We start from the raw sequence: 15,880 nt of genomic DNA on the forward strand, positions 1-15,880 counted from the left end.
ATTATCAACACAGGCGCACCTCAAGGATGCTTAGCCCACTGTTCTACTCATTACACACTCATGACTATGTGGTCAGGCACAATCCCAATGCCATCTACAAGTTTTCCGATGACACCACAATTGTCGGCAGAATCATAAACAGCAATGAGGAAGCGAACAGGAGAGAGATAGATCAGCTCGTTAAATGGTGTAATGACAACAACCTTGAACTCAATGTTAGCAAAACCAAGGAGATGATTGTGGACTTCAGAAGGAAGTCAGGGGAACGTGACCCAGTCCTCATTGAAGGCTCAGTATTGGAGAGGGTCCTGGGTGACAACATCTCCGAGGATCTGTCCTGGAGCCTCCATGTTGATGCAATCACAAAGAAGGCTCGCCAGCTGCTATACTTTGTAGTGTCTGAGGAGGTTAGGTATGTCACTAAAGACTCTCGTAAACTTTTACAAGTGTACCATAGAGAACATTCTGGCTGGTTGCATCACTGCTTCATATGGAGGTGGTAACTCTCAGGACAAGAATAAACTCCAGCGTGTTGTTAACTCAGCCTGCAACATCACAGGCACCAGACTTCACTCCATTGAGGACATCTACATGAAGTGGAGTCTTAAAAAAAAGCCTCTCTCCTCAAAGACCCCCCACCCTCCCACACCACCCAAGCCATGCCCTCTTCACTCTGCTACCATCTGGAGAAAGATACAGGAGCCTAAAGATGAGCACTTAACGGCACAAGGACGGCTTCTTCCCCACTGCTACCAGATTCCTGAATGATCAATGAACCAAAGGCACTGTCTTACTTTTGATGCACTATTTTTTTTACTGTAATGCTGTAAAATGGTTCTAATATGAATGTTTGCTCTATGATGCTGCCACAAAACACCAAATTTCATGATTTGTTCAAGTGAATAAATTCTGATCCGGAGTATTTACTAGTCGTGGCAAGTAGGACACGAGCAGTGAGATCATGGAACTTATACATATTAAAAAGGCGGAAGTGCTTGCTGTCTTAAAGCAAATAAGGGTTCATAAATCCCAAGAGCCTGAAAGGTATTCCCTTGGACCTTGAGGGATGCTAGTATAGAAATTTCAAGGGCCTTTGCAGAAATATTTAAAATGTTTTCAGCCACAGGGGTGTAACCGGAGCATTGGATGTTAGCTCGTGTTGTTCCTTTGTTTAAAAAAGACTGCAAAGTTAACCCAGGAAATTCTAGTCCAGTGAGCCTAACATCAATTGTAGGTAAATTATTGGAAGGGATTCTCAGAGATTAGATCTATAAGTATTTGGATAGCCAGGGACTGATTAGGGATAGTCAACATGGCTGTGTGGAAGGTGGTGTTTAACCAATCTTGTAGAGATTTTTGAGGAGATGATGAAGTAAAGGCTGTGGATGTGGTTAACATGGACAACATAATAAGGTCTTTGAAAAGATTCCACATGGGAGATCAGTCAGGAACATTCAGGCAGTCTGTATTCATGGTGAGGTAGTGAACTGGATTTGACATTGGCTATAAGGGAAAAGCCAGAGAGTAGTGGTGGATGATTGCTTCTCAGACTGGAGGCCTTTGACTAGTGGTGTGCCTCAGGGATTGGTGCTGAGACCATTGTTGTTTGTCCTCTACCATACATATGCGTGTAATAGTTGATACCCTGTGAAAGTCAACCCCCCTATTTTGGACCAAATATCTAGTATTTTCCATTTATCATGTGTAAATGTCAATCTCCTATGTTTGGCCCTGGACACCTGCCCACCAGATCTTCAGATACCTCATCTGTGGACTCTCACCTAGGCCCTGGCCACCTGCCCAACCGAACTCCCGACGCCCTGACTGTGGACTCCCACCTAGGCCATCCACCCATCCAAGCTCCTGATGCCATGGATGCCCATCCATCCAAGCTCCCGATGCCCCGACATAGACTCTCGCCTAGACTTCAGCCACTCACCCATCTGAGCTCCCAACACCCCAACTGAAGATTCTCACCTATTCCCTGGCAGCATTTCCATCCAAGATCATGACACCTCAAACAACACAGGTTGTTGCCGCAGTCAACAATAGTATGTGTGCAGTAGTCAAATCCCTTAAATTTTATCCAGAATTTGATCCAAGAATTAGACTATATACAAATATATACAGTATAGCACTGATCTGGATGATAATGAGGTAAATTGGATCAACAAGTTTGCAGATGACACTAAGATTGGAGGCATTGTGGACAGCAAGGAAGGTTTTCAAAACTTGTAGAGGGACCTAGACCAGCTGAAAAATGGTTGATGGCATTTAATGCAGACAAATGTGAGGTGTTGCATTTTAGAAGGACAAACCAAGGTAGGACATACACAGTAAATGATAGAGCCCTGAGGAGTGTGATAGAACAGAGGGATCTGGGAATATAGATGCATATATTATTACCTGAAAGTGTCATCACAGGTGGATAGGGTTGCAAAAAAACATTTTGCCATTGCCTTCATAAATCAAAAAATTGAGTATAGGAGTTGAGATGTTATGGTAAAGTTATATAGACATTGGTGAGGCCATATTTGGAGTACTGTGTGCAGTTTTGGTCATCTAACTACAGGAAAGTTATCAATAAGATAGAAAGAGTACTAGACTTGGATGTTGCTGGTACTTCAAGAACTGAGTTACAGGGAAAGGTTAAATAAGTTAGGACTTTATTCTGTGGAGCATAGAAGAATGAGGGGAGATTTAATAGCGGTATTTAAAATTATGAGAGGCCTAGACAGTATAAATGTATATAAGCTTTTTCCATTGAGGGCAGGTGAGATAAAAACCAGAGGACATGGATTAAAGGAAAAGTTTAAGGGGAACTTCTTTACACAGAGAATGGTGGGAGGATGGAATGAGCTGCCTGCTGAAGTGAATGCAGGCTGTAATGTTCTCTGGTTCTATGTAAATTTAAATGGCTCCTTTCACATTCCAAATAAATTAAGTGTTGCCACTGATTTTAAATGGGTATCGTGGTGGGAGAACAAGTTTGAAGAGTTCAAAGAGTGACAATCCTAGACACAGGTTAGTACTAAACGGTGAACTTTATTTGCATGCAACACATATACAAAACCGAACGCACGCATGCACATGCACTCTCCTACCCCCCGCATGTAAACCCGTCACGCTGTGATGCAGGTTAACTAAACTATACCTACGTTATTTTGTGAGTTCAAACAAACAATACCTACTCTCCCTCCCCAGATATTTCCAATGAGCTCAGCATCAAAATCACTCTTTCTTGATATCTTTCAGCTTGTAATTCATAGAGTTGATCACCACATGTACCAAAGTGGGGGTGCTGAAGTCATATAGCTTGGGGATAAGTTTGTTTGGAATGATTATGTGGAAAGCAGAGCTGTATGTGAGGGAAATGTTGTCCTGGCACCAAGCCACCAGCCCCTCTATCACCCTACAATACTCTGACTCATGGGTTGTTCGAAGTCCTGCTTGCGATGGTGGCGTTATCCACTAATTAATGGATGGAGTTGGAGTAGTGTTTGGCCACACCATTGTGTGCATACAGGGAGTATAGTAGGGGACTGAGTAAACAGCCTTTTAGGGACCCTGTATTGAGGGCAATGGTGGAGGAGGTACTGTCACCAATCCTCACCGATTTGTGGCCTGTGGATTGTAAGTCATGGATCCAATTACAGAGGGGGTGCTAAGACTAAGGTCATGTACTTTGGAGGTCACACTCTAATGTTTGGACATCCCTAATGTGCAATATTTGTCATCCAGATGATCTCAGACATAAAACATTGACTATTACAGCACATTACAGGTCCAAAATGTTGCGTGACCTATCATTGTTTCTGCAATTGGAGCAATAAGTTAGTGTGGTATGTATATTTTCATAATGTTTGCATAAATGAAGAATAAATTATATAAGCTCAAAGTTGTAAATCATGATTTAAATGTAAACAACAACATTCAATGGAAACTTGAGGGACAACATCTTCCACCAGGGCACTTTGCACTCCACCATACTCAACATCGAGTTCTCCAACAATAGATAACATGCTATGCTCTGTCTAAAAGAATAACTTTTTTTTGCCTGCTGTCCCTTTCTCTTTCTGTCTTTGTAGCTCCTGGCTCATGCCTCAATTGGCCAAGACCATATTAGCCGCAAATTATACACCCGAGCAGCTTAAAACGATCCCTGTTAAATAAGAAAGTTGGCCGACACTAGGAACTCCTTAAGGATGCTTCATGGTCAGTTTGTTTACATTCATGATCTGTTTACAGTTCTTTTCTTTGTTTCAGCTGTGTACAGTTTATTTTTTGAACTACCAATTAGTGGCAATTCTGCCATGCCTGCAGGGAAAAGGAATCTCAGGGTTGTATGTGATGTCATGTATGTATTCTGACAATAAATCTGAAAATATGACTGAGTTTATCCAGCCCTTTTGAGTATTGCATTAAAACAATCGTTCTTCATCCACTCAGAGAAGTTTCACCCATCACCACCTTTGCTGCCACCATCTTGCTTCTCACGGTTCTTATCTGACAAAGCAACTGTTCCTCTTTCTGTGGATGCCTTGAACTCCTGAAATTTTCTCAAATTTTCTGCTTTTATTTTATTTCTTTAACCAGCATCTGCAGATTTTTGTGCTTCCTTAAATATTGGATTTAACTTTATTACTAACTTAACGTTAACAACAAATTAAAACTTGGACAACTCTCAGATCTGACACAGCATCTTTGATTCTTAACATTTAAATTTGCTTTCAATCTTAAGTCTCCCATATCTCTGCATGAAGAAATGAAGTTAGCATCCATGAATGGGGAGTTTTATTCTTTCCTTTGCAGTCAAGTTTGAAATGACCAGATCACAATGTATTAAACACTAACAATATAGAACTGAAATTTTTAAATTTGGACATTCAGCATGGTAACAGGCCCTTCCGGCCCACGAGCCCATGCAGCCCAATTTCCGCCAATTAACTACAAAACCCCCCATATGATTTTGAAGGGTGGGAGGAAATTGGAGTCCCTGGAGGAAACCCACTTAGACATGGATAGAGCGTACGTGGATAGAGCCTGATCTGTGATGGTGCTCCCACATAGTTGAACAACTTCTAAGCTACAGGAACTCCTTTCATGTCGGTGATTTGTTGTATGGTTTCAGTGTTCCCCTTGTGCTTCATCATGGAATAGGGATGGGTGAATGACTGGTAACCTATTTTAACAGGCTACTTTTTAGTTGTATTATAAAGACAAAGCAATAAGCTCATTCCACTCCATTTGCTGCTATAAAGTCATTTAAGCCCCACTGTTCAAATATTTTTGGAGATTAGATTCGAGCAATGTAATTGAATATCAGTCTTTCACATGTTGAATTGTCTTAATGCTCTAAGGTAGGAATAGATAGAATGCTCCCACTTGCCTACAGTTTTTCATAATTGTATAAATTACATACATAGTAATGTTAATGTACAACAGTTTTATACAAGTAGCAAAAGGTACACAGATGACATTCAGTAAGTGAGGTTAAACTGGTCATTGACATGGCTCAATCGTTTGTTTTTGGAGATGTAGCATGGTAACAGGCCCTTCTGGCCCATGAGCCCACTCTGCTCATGAGATTAATTAACTCACTAACCCTGTACATCTTTGGGAGGTGGGAGGAAACTGGAGCACTTGGAGGAAACCCACAGGGACACAGGGAGAATGTACAAAGTCCTTTCAGACATTGCTGGATCCGAACCCGGGTTGTTGGCGCAGTAAAGGCATGCTAACCATGTCATTTATCAAAATGATTTTAGGGGATGTAAGCTTCTCTCACTCCTGTCCAGTTTTGCGTCAGGGGTTGTGGAAGTTTAAAAAAAAACTGCAGATGCTGGAAATTGGAAATAAAAACAGAAAATGCTGTCAACATTCCATCAGGTCAGGCAGCACCTGCCGGAAGAAAAACAGTAAACATTTCAGGTCATCCAGCACTTTTGTGTTTATATTTCAGTGCATAAGATCCACCTGGTGCAGAGGAGGTTCAGTTACAACAGTGGCTTCAATGAAATATGAAAGAAATGATCTTGTAATCATTTCCTTACCAATCAAGCAAACCTTTATAAGGCTTGCTGCTACATCTGGTTCACTGATAACATTGGCCAATGATTTTTTTCAAAAGGTTTCCCCAAAAAAAAACTTGAGAATTATGATAGATAACTTCAAGCTGAACAAAAAGATAATTTTACTTTTGCTGTATCATGTAGGAAGTTGGAGAAACATTCGATGAACTTTTGAATTTAGCCTGTTTCATCATACAGTGATGCTCTCAGGTTGACTGCACATGTTGCACAACAAATGTGAGGAGCCCTGGGTTTGTCTTGATGACCAATTTTACAACTGAAGTAGAGCTCATCGGCTTTCTTGATAAGTGCAGTCATGCTGCGTCTTTGAGCCTTAAGTATAAACTCACCACAAATGTAACAGAAAGTATTGCAGCTGTTGCGACATTGATGAGCCATTTCCACTGTATTGAATCTTGCTGAAGACAATAAGTGATATTGTTAAGTACACTCACTGTGCCATTGCCTGAAGAACATGTGCATCAATGTAATACACAGCATCTATATATGTGAGCTGCATTTATAGCCTGTCTACATCTATCCTGACTAAGCATACCCAGGCCAGAGGCAATGTTTGCAGAGCACCAGCCCTGAGTGCATTTCCAAGCATGCTTGGACTGGCCAAAACAGCTTGTTTAGTTGGCAGTATACAAGTAGGCTTAAAATATGACAGGAAGTCTATAAAAACAGTATGTGATAGGAAAGTTTAAGGTGATTTTTGTGATCATTAGCAAAAAATTCATGAAATGCACCAGTTGTGTTCAGGAAGCAAACTCTTCATTGTCCACTTTCACAATTGTATTGAACTTTTGTCATACATTCAGTACTTCAATCTTTTAAGCTAGGTTATTGGATCCACTTTCTCCAGATTCAGTGCTCAATGACATGCTGTTTTAAAAAAAAAAACCCACAACAACAGCTCCCACAGCAACAACAACTCCAGAGTTTTAAACTGCTAAAGCAGGTACAACAGCAACTCCAGCAGCGGAAACACAAGCCAGGTAAAGAAGACCCAACCACATGGACGCGGAGGGTTGCGGTGGGGGGGGGGGGGGGTTTGGGAGGGGCTGCAAGTCAAGCTGTGAAGCCGGGACCTGAGGCTTATGCTCCCTACCATCCTCCTGGCCAATATGCAATCCTTGGAGAACAAACTGGTTGAACTCCAAGCCAGACTTCAACATCAGGGAGTACTGCTTGATGTGCTTTATGGAAACATGGCTAAACACAGACATTCCAGTGTTACGGAGTCCGGAGGACCCCATAACCCAGCAGCAATAGATATGCACCATGATAAAGGGTTACTTAAACAAAAGTAAACAAAAGTTGCTTTTAATTATCTTTGCACATGAAAACTTATTACTATCAACTTACTTAACCTACTTTACCCCTCTAAGCGCACGTGTGCATTGTCATAAATTGTGGGAAAGGATGCCAGGTTTGAACCGGTACATGGGACAATGTACGAATATTATCAGCGATTTTACGAATGGCTTTTCCATTATCATCAATCTGTAAGCAGCAGTTAGTCAAATTAAGTTTGCTACATACACCTCCTTTCGTGGCTAGGAGATAGTCTAGGGCTAGACGGTTCTGATATATAGCAGAGCGCATCTGACCTTGCTGGGATGCAAGTAATTGCAGGGCTATAGCTGTTTGATTTGTAACAATTTCAAGCACTGCTTGTAAGCGAATTATACGATTTAACATATATATAGGAGTACGATAACCCCAAGATCCATCTTGAGCCCATGTAGCGGGACCATAATATTGAATTATGCGCTCTGGAGGCCAATCATCTCTCCATTCTCCCAAATGTACCGTGGTAGAGCGGGGTGCACGATGTAATGTATCAAAGATCTTCACGCCTAATTTATGACCGTGATCGTGGGGTAGAAGGAAAAATTCTGGGCGGATTATTCCTAGGAAACAAGTTCCACTCCACTGTGAGGGAAGACGAGTATAAGCTTTATTACCACATACCCAGAATAATCCATTTGGGGATACTCCATACCCCCTTTCCCAAACTCTTTTAAGAACAGGATTTGATTGGTATGGTCCTGTGATGGTGGAAGTGGTACAATTCCAAAACTGAATACTGCTATTAGACAGGGGTAGGCAATTAGTTTTAAAAACAGTGGATAAGAACCAAGTCTGAGGTTTAGGAAACCAAGTGAAAACACCAGGTGAAATGCGAATCCATACAGCCTTGCAGGGACTTTCTCCTACTGGGTATTTGCCGGCTCGTGAGAGACAATAAAAACCAGAGGGGACGTTAGAGAGAGACCAGGTTTCTCTTGATCTTGTTCGGTTAGTTGTCCAAATGCGGGAAATCATGGTCAATGAATTGAGAGGTTCTCCCCACCAAGGCCATTGTTCTGACATCCGTGGACCCCCGCAGACCCAACAATTAGTTACATTAAAAGTTCCTGCAATTTTAGTTGCCAGATCTACAAAAAGGTTATCTCCTCCAATTACATTACCGAAACTTACATGGTTATTTGGATGGACTCTAACTAAGTCCGGCTGTCTTAAAGGGACAGGCAATTTCAAGTGTGGAGTGTAACTTCTCATTGGAACAGTACGTTGGTGTATGCAAAACCAGAGTCCATCAGGGCATGGTGGGCTTGAGTCACCTTTCCAACCGTTAAGAGGGAAAGGAGTGGTATTAGGAATCTGTATATAATGACCCATATTATTTCCTTCTTTTTCCACACAAGGGGTATATGGATGTTGGGTGGTATTTTCTGCCCAACATTTCTCAGGAACTGAGGTATGGGAAATGAAATTACCTTCCTTTCTTCCCCAAATGTGGTCCTGAAACAGGACCACTGTATCTCTGCATTTCTTACATTTCACACCTGATAAAGACATAGGCAAACTAAGAAAAATCAAAGAACATAACAATAACATTGTGAATTAAGTCTTTTTGCGAAATCGTAAGGTAAGAGGTTTTTCTCCAGGAATACAAGTCCAATCTGAGTTCGTATCAGGGTCCTGTGGCGCCTCTACAGGTCCCTTAAATCTGGATGCGTGTGTCCACCCCTTCTCTCTTGTTCGTGCTGCAGCTTCTGTAGTTAAGAGAACTTGGTATGGACCTTCCCACTGGGGCTGGAGCTTTTCAGTCTTCCAGGTCTTGATAAGAATCCAGTCTCCTGGTTCCACTTTGTGTAAAGAAAAGTCTAGAGGCGGTGTTTGTGCCAATAGTCCTCTCTTTCGTAAATCTGTAAGAGAGCGTGACAGTGCCTGTAAATAGTTCCTAACAAATATATCCCCTTCCCCCAAGGTGGGACACCCCTCAACTGTACTCCAGAAGGGAAGCCCAAACATCATTTCATAAGGGGACAGCCCTACATCTTTTCGTGGGGCAGTACGAATTCTCAATAAGGCTAGGGGCAGACACTTTATTCAAGGCATTTTAGTTTCCACCATTAACTTTGTCAATTGGATTTTTAGTGTTCCATTCATACGTTCGACCTTCCCTGAGCTTTGTGGATGCCAAGGGGTATGTAATTTCCAAGAGACCTGTAATGCATCACAAATCAATTGCTGGATTTTTGAAGAAAAATGTGGACCCCTGTCTGAGTCTATAGAATCCATTATACCATATCTGGGGATTATCTGCTCTAGGAGAAGGCGAGCTACTGTAGAGGCTGTAGTATTTATTGTTGGGAAGGCTTCTACCCATCGGGTAAAGTGATCTATTATCACCAACAGATATTTCCATCTTTGAACTTGAGGTAACTCTGTGAAGTCGATCTGGATACGTTGAAAAGGGCGTATGGCTAATGGTTGACCTTCCATGGTCCCTGTCCTCATTATCTTTTTATTAATTTTTGTGCATAGGTAACAATTTTGCACCTCTTGTTGGGCCAAGGTGTAGATTCCCTTACACACATATTCTCGAAGCACTGTGTCACATAAGGCTTGGGTGCCCCAGTGGCTCTGTTGATGCAGGTGTTTTAAAATATTGCGAGTTATTTCTTTATTTAGAACAATTCTTCCATCTGGTGTTTTCCATGTTCCATCAGGTAACTGGCTTGCGCCCAGCTGATCCATGTTCTTTTCTTCCTTAGCAGTGAAAATGGGAGCTGTCTTTATGCCTTGCCTTATTGGGATTAAAGTCAGCAAACGGACTTCTTGTTGCATGGCTGCTCTTTTGGCTTCTTCATCAGCCAGTCTGTTTCCAATTGCTGTCGGGTTATCTCCCCTTTGATGGCTTGGTATGTAGACTACTGCTATTTCTTGGGGTAATGTTAAGGCTTCTAAAGTCAGAGTAATCATCTGTTCGTGTGCCAATTCCTTTCCTCTTGATGTAATTAGACCACGCTCCTTCCAGATCTTACCAAAGGTATGCACTACCCCGTATGCGTATTTGGAATCTGTGTAAATCGTTCCAATTTTCTTTGCCAGTATTCTGAGGGCTCTCTGCAAGGCATATAGTTCACAGGATTGTGCTGACCAGCTTCCGGGTAGTCTCGTGGATTCTACTACTTTCCAAGTATTTCCTTCTATTATAGCATACCCATTTCTTCTCATTCCGTCAACACATCTGGCGGAACCAGGCAGAAACGCCACTCCCTGGATACACGTCGGCCATCCGCGAGACACTGGGTCCATCATTTTGGAAAGGAAAGCTACTGGGTGTCGCTGACCGCCTTTTTCCTGTGTTAAAACTCCCACAGCTGTTCCTTGGTTATGAGTGACAAATAGCTGGAAGGGCTGTTTTAAAGAGGGCAGAGTGAGCACTGGGGCTCGTGTTAGGCGATGTTTCAAGTCCTCGAACCATCCCTCCTCCTCCTGGGTCCATTTCAATGGATAGTCATTTTCATTTGTCAGTTTATCATACATAAACTTCACCAAAGCTGAGTAGTCCTCTATCCATAACCTACAGTATCCTAAGAGTCCCAGGAATTGTCTTATTTCCTTCTTATTACGGGGTAAAGGCATTCTAGTGATTCCCGCAATTCGTTCAGGGGTAATTCGTTTCTGTCCTTTACTTATCTGGTGTCCCAGATATATCACAGTTTTCTCAACAAACTGTAACTTGTTTCTGGACACCCGTAGACCCTTTTTCCCCAGATAATTCAAGAGTCTAATGGTCTCTCTCCTCATTTCTTGTTCCTTGGGTCCTGATAATAGTAAATCATCCACATACTGCATTAGTTGGGAATCATCAGATTGTGGATAGTCCATCAGGATTTGTTCTAGCATTTGTCCAAACAGGTTTGGAGATTCAGTGAACCCTTGGGGCAATACAGTCCACCGAAACTGTCTCCGTCTACCTGTCCATGGATTTTCCCATTCAAACGCAAACATATCTCTACTTTCCTCTTCTAACGGACAAGTCCAGAAGGCATCCTTCAAGTCGATAACACTAAACCACTCATGGTCTGGGGGAATCCGACTCATAATAGTATAGGGATTAGGCACCACTGGGTGGCGGGTCTGAACAATAGCATTCAAACTTCTTAGATCCTGAACTAGGCGATAGGATCCATCTGACTTTTTTACTGGGAGTATAGGGGTGTTATAAGGTGACATGCATTCTTCTAATAGTCCGTCTCGTATTAAAGTCTCAATTATCGGCTGTAGCCCTTTTCTCCCTTCCAAAGAAATAGGATACTGACGTTTCCTTACCGGCTGATGACCTGGTATTAATGTGACATGTAAAGGTGGGATGTCCAGACCTCCTCGATTTCCCTCCTTTTACCAGACTCTCTCGTCGATCTGCCGTTCATCCAACTTCCTTTAAAGCGCAGAGGTGGACTCGCACTTCTCCGTCCACAGGGAGAGCACCCAAACCTAGGAGAGCCTGTAAGTCCCTTCCTAGGAGGTTAAATCCAGCCGAAGGTAATAACAAGAGGTCTTGTACCCCTTCTCTTTCTTCCAGTTTCACTGTTACTTGGGGAATTATTGATACCATTCTGGGAGCTCCTTCTATCCCAGAAATTGTCAAATTACTTTTTATAGGCTCAGTTCCGATTGGCACAGTTATTACACTACTTCGTTCCGCTCCTGTGTCCACCATAAACACCACCTCTTCTCCCTTGGGACCAATGTTTAGTTTTACCAGGGGTTCCCTCTTATATTTGGTCCCTAACATTTGGAACCCCTGACACCCCTAATCTTCTTCCATAAGTTCGAGGGCACGCAATTCCCTCTTGTATCGGGGGCATTCCCTCTTAAAGTGTCCTTCCTCATTGCAGTAATAGCATTTAACAAATCTCCGGGGTCTTCCCTCTCTTGGATATTTTGGATTGTTTAGAGGAAGGTTTTGTTTTCTTTCCCCTCTGGATTCAGCATTCATCTGTCGGATAGTCTGTACCATAACCTTTGTCGCCTTCTTTTGATCTTCTTCTTCTCTCTGCACATATACTTTTTGTGCCTTTTTTAACAGTTCACTTAGGGGTTTTTCACTCCAGTCCTCCTCCTTTTCTAGTTTCTTTCTAATGTCTTGCCATGATTTGGAAACAAATTCAATTCGAATAAGCTGTTCACCCATTGGTGTACTAGGGTCCACACCAGCATACTGTTGGACATTCTTTCTCACCCTCTCCAAAAAATCAGTAGGGGACTCGTCTTTCCCCTGGTGGTTCCCAAATGCCTTGGTAAAATTGTGACCCTTTGGCACAGCCTCCCGTATCCCTTTAATTGTCCACTCTCTATATTGTCTCATACTTGCCAATCCCTCGGGTGTTCGTTTGTCCCACCTGGGTTCATTTAAGGGATATTTTTGTTCATGGGGTCTAGGGTCCCCAGGTTGTTCATATTCCCACATGAGGAGGGCAGCCCGTCGAATCATCTGCCTCTCCTGGGGTGAAAATAATGTTCCCATTATTGCCTGCATCTCTTCCCACGTATATGTGTTTGGTCCCAAGAATTGGTCAAGCTGTTCAGCCAGTCCTATAGGATCTTCCAATAACTTTTTCATTTCTTTCTTAAATCCCCGCACCTCTGTACTAGTTAGGGGAACATTCACATATCCCGTTCCCCCTCCCGGTCCTCTCATAGGAACTTCTCTCAGGGGTTTTAGGTTTATTGAAAACTTTGATGGTCCTGGACCAGTCTGGGATCTTGTCCAGGGTCGGTTTACCGGTGGAAGTTTAGGGTCCGACTCCCTTAATTCATCCTTTTTATCCCGGCCCCCTTCGGGGCAATCAGATTCATCACCTTTCCCCTCCGGTAATAAGCTTTCCTCGGGCGCAGTAGGCACCGGGGGAATATAAGGAGGGGGAAGGTTGTCCAGAGGTTCCCATTTCTTTTCTCCTGCCACTCTCAATTTAAAACATTCTGTTAAGGATCCTGGCCAGGGAACCCAACAAAATGCATATGCTGACTCTTCTTGATTCACCTTTGGTCTCGAATTTACATATATGTTTAATGCTTGTCTAACCCAATCCTCATCAGATCCAAATTTCGGCCACCAGACCGAGGAACCTTTAATAGGTTGTTTTGACCAAAGGAGACAATATTGGATCATCTTTTTTTTGTTTTTGTCCCGATATCTTTTACTATCCCAATTTTCAAACATTCTCCCCAAAGGGCTGTCAAGGGGTACTCCCAGGAATTGTCCTGAATTTTCAGACGAGCCCTTAGATTTTGATCCTCCCATTTTCCCACCTAGATCTGTTTATCGTTGCTGAGGACCCTCTCGCTCTGGGCCCTACTCCCTTCCTCTCAGACGCCTCGTCGGAGGTGCTGTCCCTCCTTCGGTTACCGCTGAGGTTTTCCTGGGGTTGACCCCTCTCTTCTCGGCACTTCGTCGGAGGTGCTGTCCCTCCTTCGGTTACCGCCGAGGTTTCCCTGGGGTCTATCCTAGAGTCCCGCGACAGGGTTCTCACACAACGACAAAAGATCTATACTTAATCTATTCCGTTAGGTTTTTATCCAAACAGGTGTATCCCGTTACACCTGTTACCCAATCCCCACACCACAATCGTAAGTCGTCACTTACCGGTGTCTTCCCGGGGATTGAACCGTCACCCTTCTCCTCTCCGTCTTGTCGTGTCACCCTGTCCGGATACCACTCGCTCAAGCCGCCCGAAGCGACGAGCAAGGGACTAGGAGCCGCTGAACTCAGCGGGGTGCACCGCCTCCGATGTCCCTCTTCTCGCCTCCCCTCACGGCCGGAGTGTAGATCCCGGACGAGCCCCCATTTGTCAGAAATAAAACTTCTCACACATGAGTCTCTTTAAAACTGATGACACGACAAGCTTTATTTACAAGTCTGCAGAGTTGGACTTAACTGGCTTCTCACCAGTTAAGCCCCGATACATACAGTGCATTGATTTTTATACCTTTATTATTTGCCCTTCCCCTTCTTATTAATACTGTTTTAATTGGTTAGTATTACAAAAACATTCTAAGTATAACTGCATTATTAATTATCACGTTCGTTACGTACGCTGTGAACTCTACATTCACTGAATTCTGTTTCTCACACTTCTTATCAATCCTTTGTCTCCTGCATGTCTCTCACTATGACCATGAAAAGATAGGTTTAAAAAAACATATTCAGCAGCTCCTTCTGTCCTTGACTGCTAGTAAACTCTCTGTCCATTCTGGCTTCCCTGTTTATGATTAATCATCACATTTTAACTTAAGTCTTTTTAACCTAAATTCTCTATATCACATGCATAATGGGTATATAAATGTACAAACCTTTGTTTCACAGTCCACTGTCACTGGTTGCACACAATACTTGTACTGTACACAAAAGTTAGCATTAATAAAGTTCACCAGGCTTTGGTGCTTAACTGGCAAATGGTTACCACTCAGGAGGGTTCTTGTTGGTTTTCAGAGAGAGATTCCTTTTGTTCCAGGACATCCATACCCGATTCCTTTTTAATCAGTCTTGCTGACGAAACTTGCCCCCTTCAGGGTTCTCCAGATGGTCTTCTTTCCTTCAGGTCACCACAGAGGTCCTTTCAGACAGCCAATCTTCTTTGACCAGGCAGTCTTCCAAAGTTTGCCAGCTTGTCCCTCTGGAACTGAAGTTTCTGTTTTTCCTCTCTCTCACTCCCTCCCTCTCTGAGAGCAAAGGTGTTCTGCCTCTGCCTGCAAAGATCACATGCTCTTCCAGACAAGCTGCTGCGGTATGTTGCTACTTTGTTGCCTTTTGCAAAATAGCACTCTGCAAAAGTCCTGCAAAAATTCTGTTTTAAAATGTTTGTGTGCAACCTGCTCTAACAAATCATCCCAAATCACCAGACACAGCACTGCAGGACAAGGGCTACACCCTCCATCACGTTGACTGAACACTGGTGTCTGGAAAAACCAGGGGAGGCAGCGTTTGTGTCTTCATCAATTCATCAGGGTGCACAGAGGTGACGGTCATGTCCCAGTTCTGCTCCCCCGACCAGGAACATCTGGCAATCAAATGTCGCCCATTCTACCTGCCGAGGGAGTTCCCCGCTATCATCCTGGTTGCAGTGTATGTTCCGCTCCAGGCTAACATCAGGCTGACACCAGAGGGACTGAGCACTGTGATTAACAGTGACATGCTGTTTGAAGCAGCTCGTGGCCAGCCATTTTGTGGAATTCAGAGCAGAGCATGCTTTGTGAATGACTGGGCCTTTTCAGTGGATTGACCTGCACCAGGAGGGTCTTTTGTGAAGTAAAATGCTTCATTTTGAGTCTGACTGACAGTGAAGTTACTTGGAGAGACCAGTGCCAGAGTCTTGGGAGCTTCATGGAGGCCACTCAGTTTGAGTCTTGCCAACAAAAGGACCAGGAGTGTTATGACCACAGCTTATGTGGATGAACATTTCTTCAAAGGCAACACAAGAAGCATTCGTGAGTCTGTAGCA

At 43.2% G+C, this 15,880-nt stretch overlaps 1 protein-coding gene across 1 annotated transcript; it reads right to left on the reverse strand.

Annotated features, from left to right (window-relative positions):
• Positions 1-7,186: 7,186 nt before the first annotated feature.
• LOC138755130 (endogenous retrovirus group 3 member 1 Env polyprotein-like) lies at positions 7,187-14,673 on the reverse strand. The gene is made up of 2 exons (XM_069920490.1): positions 14,026-14,673; positions 7,187-9,292 (listed from the first exon to the last, which is right to left on the reverse strand). Exon 2 carries the CDS (start codon positions 8,979-8,981, stop codon positions 7,461-7,463), a length of 1,521 nt encoding a protein of 506 aa, XP_069776591.1. The 5' UTR covers positions 8,982-9,292; positions 14,026-14,673; the 3' UTR covers positions 7,187-7,460.
• Positions 14,674-15,880: the final 1,207 nt, after the last annotated feature.

Source organism: Narcine bancroftii, chromosome 2, assembly GCF_036971445.1.
Source record: "Narcine bancroftii isolate sNarBan1 chromosome 2, sNarBan1.hap1, whole genome shotgun sequence".
Lineage (NCBI taxonomy): Eukaryota > Metazoa > Chordata > Chondrichthyes > Torpediniformes > Narcinidae > Narcine > Narcine bancroftii.